The 3,429-nt window shown below is 44.6% G+C and overlaps 1 protein-coding gene across 2 annotated transcripts; it reads left to right on the forward strand.

Moving 5' to 3' along the window:
* The first annotated feature begins 264 nt into the window (after positions 1-264).
* LOC119052817 (platelet factor 4-like) lies at positions 265-1,308 on the forward strand. 2 transcript variants are annotated; one of them, XM_037150213.2, is made up of 3 exons: positions 265-515; positions 829-958; positions 1,090-1,308. In XM_037150213.2, the coding sequence occupies exons 1-3, from the start codon at positions 422-424 to the stop codon at positions 1,190-1,192; spliced, it is 327 nt and encodes a 108-aa protein (XP_037006108.2). In that variant the 5' UTR covers positions 265-421; the 3' UTR covers positions 1,193-1,308. The 2 variants fall into 2 exon arrangements, with proteins under 2 accessions (XP_037006108.2, XP_037006109.2); XM_037150214.2 differs by having other exon boundaries at positions 267-515; positions 832-958.
* The last annotated feature ends 2,121 nt before the right edge of the window (positions 1,309-3,429 follow it).

Below are 3,429 nucleotides of genomic sequence, written 5' to 3' on the forward strand. Positions count from 1 at the left end.
ACTGGAAATTGGGGAGGGCCCAGAAACTGTCTTGAAGGTACATGCTGTGTACATTGCAACGGGGTGGTTACACGGAAGTCTACTGTTACACGTAACAAAGAACCTATCTTTTATATGGTTCAAGTACCGTTTCTAATTCCACAAATATGCATGTATATGAAAACGGGTTGGGGTGTGTATCCTGCTACCGGCTTGCAGCCAAGACAGATGATCCAGGCTTTTTTTCTGTTCCCCTAATCTTGGCTGGCCAGAGCCCAACTCTTCGGGCGAATGCACCACAGATCTTCACCCTCCACCCAGGCTTCCGGACCGGACAGACACTGGGGATAAAACGGACCTGGAGAGTCCCAGAAGCACTGGTCTGCACAACGCCTACTCGGACTGCCCTTGAACCCTGGTCTCCTGTTGGCACCTCAGCAACATGAGCCTCAGAGCGGGTTCCTGCACCTTCCCTATCCCCTGGCTGCTGCTCCTGGGGCTACTGCTCCTTCCAGCTGTGGTCGCCAGCACCAATGGTGAGAACAGAAGCAAGAGGTGGAGGGCCCGGGTGGCATTGGGGAGAGAGGCCAGGAACTCCCGGGGGTTGCAGTGGAGTCTGTAAACGCCTTTGATATCCATTCGGCTGGACTGAGCACAGGTTTGGGTGTGTGCAGGCGCTGTGCCAAGCGCTGTTCTGAGCACTGCACCACCTAGACAATACTTCTTCCTGAGGTTTGTGGACAAGGAAATGAAGGCCGAACCCAGTGAGATGCCCAGGGAGATATTCTGGGAGTCACCGCTCCCTCTCTGACTCTCATGGCTCCCCTCCCCCCCCACCCCTTCCCCCAGCAGAACCTGAGGAAGGAGAGGGCGCTCTGCAGTGCATGTGTGTGAACACCACCTCCCGAGTGCATTCCAAGCACATCATCAGCCTGGAAGTGATCCGAGCGGGACCCCACTGCCCCACCCCCCAGATGATGTGAGTCCTTGCACTTGCTCCCTGCGCCCAGCCCCTGCCTCCTCCGCCTTTGCCTCTGGCCCCTCCACCCAGAGCCTGATCCTGTGTTCAAACCCAGCGACTGAGGAGCTGTCTTCTCCTTTCCCTGGCAGAGCCACACTGAAGAAAGGGAAGAAAGTTTGCCTGGACCCTCACGCCCCCAGATATAGGAGAATAATCAAGAAACTTACGGAAAGTAACCTACTAGCTGACTAAATCTGCACATTTACTGTATAATGTATTTTGCTTCCCCCCCCCCATTTTCAATCTGCTTGTGGAAAAATCTGATGTTTTATTATCCTTCAAATTCTAAATAAAGAAAATCAATCGCATTATGGTATATTCAAAATATTTCATAATTGAGCTAAGCATCTTAGTATTATATAAGAAAAAAATCTCCAGAATTTTAAGTAAAAATATTTAGGAAAGAAGATTTGTTTTAATAAACACTGGTTTTGCTTGGTGTATGTTAGCTGAGAGATATTTGCATATTTACATGATTACATTACTTATGAGCTGCTTACTTACATATTGATGCTATAATTAGTTATGTCAATAAATATTAATAGCACTTAAGCTTTACTGGGATGCTTTGTAAAAAACATTAACTAAATCAGACTCTGCTTTTCTCTCCTTAAGATTTATGCTCTACCCCTAGCCAGCATTAGACAATTAATAAAAATAAAACCAGAATCTCTACTACTTAATGAAAATATATTGATATTTTCCAGAGAATGATATTACAATATTTTACTCTTTAGTGATCATTTGATAATGTTGACATTTCATAAAAATGAAATATTAAGAACAGTTCTCACATCCATATTACTGCCTGTATTTGGCAAACCTAGAGAACTGATTATATTCCATTTGTATACCATGAGCATTGGTGTAAACATGCAAATGCTTTGCATAGATTTTTCCCTCAGTATTCTCAGGTTCAGTGAAACCTTATTTTCATTTCTATGAGTCCCTTAGCACTAGAAATATTGAGATCATATGTTAAACATCTGTGATAACCTGGAGAGATGCAAGGTTGTGTTTTTATTCACGCTTTAGGAAGACACTACTATACTTTGAAGAGAAAGGATGGTGTTGCGAGATGGGTGTGTTAGTTTTCTATTGCTTCTGTAATCAACTACCACAAACTCAACGCCTTAAACAACAAAGAGTTATTATCTTACAGTTATGGAAGTCACAAGTGCAAATTTGGTCATGTGAGCTAAACTCAAAGTGTCCTCAGAGCTGCGTTCCTTCTGGAAGCTCCAGGGGAAAATCCATTTCCCTGTCTTTCTCAGCTTTTAGACGTGACCTGCAGTCCTCAGCTTGTGGCCTACAGTGTAAATGGAGGCAGTCTGGCTTCCTCACCCAAGTGTCTGGGTAACTAAGAGGAGCAGTGCTCCCATAGCCTTGGAGGGGCCTGATAACCAGTGTTCTCATAGCCTTGAGACTGGGTTTAATTAACTCTTCCCACAGCATAAGGTGGGCTCACATGCACAGAACTAATGTTTGTTATGTTAGGTTAGGTTATGTTAGGTTATGTTAGGTTAGGTTAGGTTAGGTTAAGTTAGGTTAGGTTAAGTTAGGTTTTGGCAGTGTTCTGGCTGTGTTCTCCTCTAGTACTTACATAGGTAGGGGCTTCCCACTACAGGGCATGCAGTTTGTGGCATGAGTGGTCTCCCACCTGTAAATAAAGGCATGTCAAGCATCACCACACATGTCAAAAAATGTGGCTCCACACATTTTCTTCTGTCTACTGGAGGCAAGAATGGATCTGCCCGGCCTTGGCTGTTTGCAAAGCATGCCCCTTCCTCTGTCTTTCCAACCTGTCATTTCTGACTCTCTTATTTTCATACCCTACCTGCCTCTGAAAAGCACTCTCGTGATTACGTTGGGCCCACGGGCATAGTCCAGGATAATGTTTCCATCCTATGATCCTTAGCACACATGAGAAGTCTTTTTTGTCATACAAGGCAATATTTTCATAAGTTCCAGGGATTACAGCATGGAAAGCTCGGGGGGAGGGGTCATTATTCAGCAGAAAGACAGAATCTAGTTGAGGCAGGAGAAAACTACAAACATTTACTCATGAGCTAATGTCATTTCAACCTAATGTGGCAATGTTTGTGTAGAGGAAGGAACTGAACTGTTAAGAAAGAATGTAGAATGGTAGAATTTAGTTTTCATGGGAGGCGGAGAGAGAGGGCAATGGGCAGGAGAGGTTTTGACAAATAACTTAAAGAAACATCATCTATAGAGGCTTTGAAGTACTACAGTATCTATTGTCTAAATTTCCACACCCATTGTGCCTGGTAGGTAATATTATTTACACTGTGGTGTTGAGATAATCTCAAAAGGTTAAGGACGCTCCCAAGGCCACAGTGTGTTAGCGGCTGCGTAGATTAGTCTGACCACCAACTCCCTGCTCTTGCTTCCACACCGCGCTGCCTTTT

The sequence above is a fragment of the Artibeus jamaicensis genome, unplaced genomic scaffold (assembly GCF_021234435.1).
Source record: "Artibeus jamaicensis isolate MK-2021 breed Jamaican fruit bat unplaced genomic scaffold, CSHL_Jam_final scaffold_1031, whole genome shotgun sequence".
NCBI classification, from domain to species: domain Eukaryota; kingdom Metazoa; phylum Chordata; class Mammalia; order Chiroptera; family Phyllostomidae; genus Artibeus; species Artibeus jamaicensis.

Bases quoted from the DNA above. Each gene is read 5' to 3' on its own strand.
- LOC119052817 (XM_037150213.2), top strand. From the start codon at position 422: ATGAGCCTCAGAGCGGGTTCCTGCACCTTCCCTATCCCCTGGCTGCTG. The intron at 516-828 runs GTGAGAACAGAA...CCCTTCCCCCAG, and splicing joins TGTGGTCGCCAGCACCAATG to CAGAACCTGAGGAAGGAGAG. The intron at 959-1,089 runs GTGAGTCCTTGC...TTTCCCTGGCAG, and splicing joins TGCCCCACCCCCCAGATGAT to AGCCACACTGAAGAAAGGGA.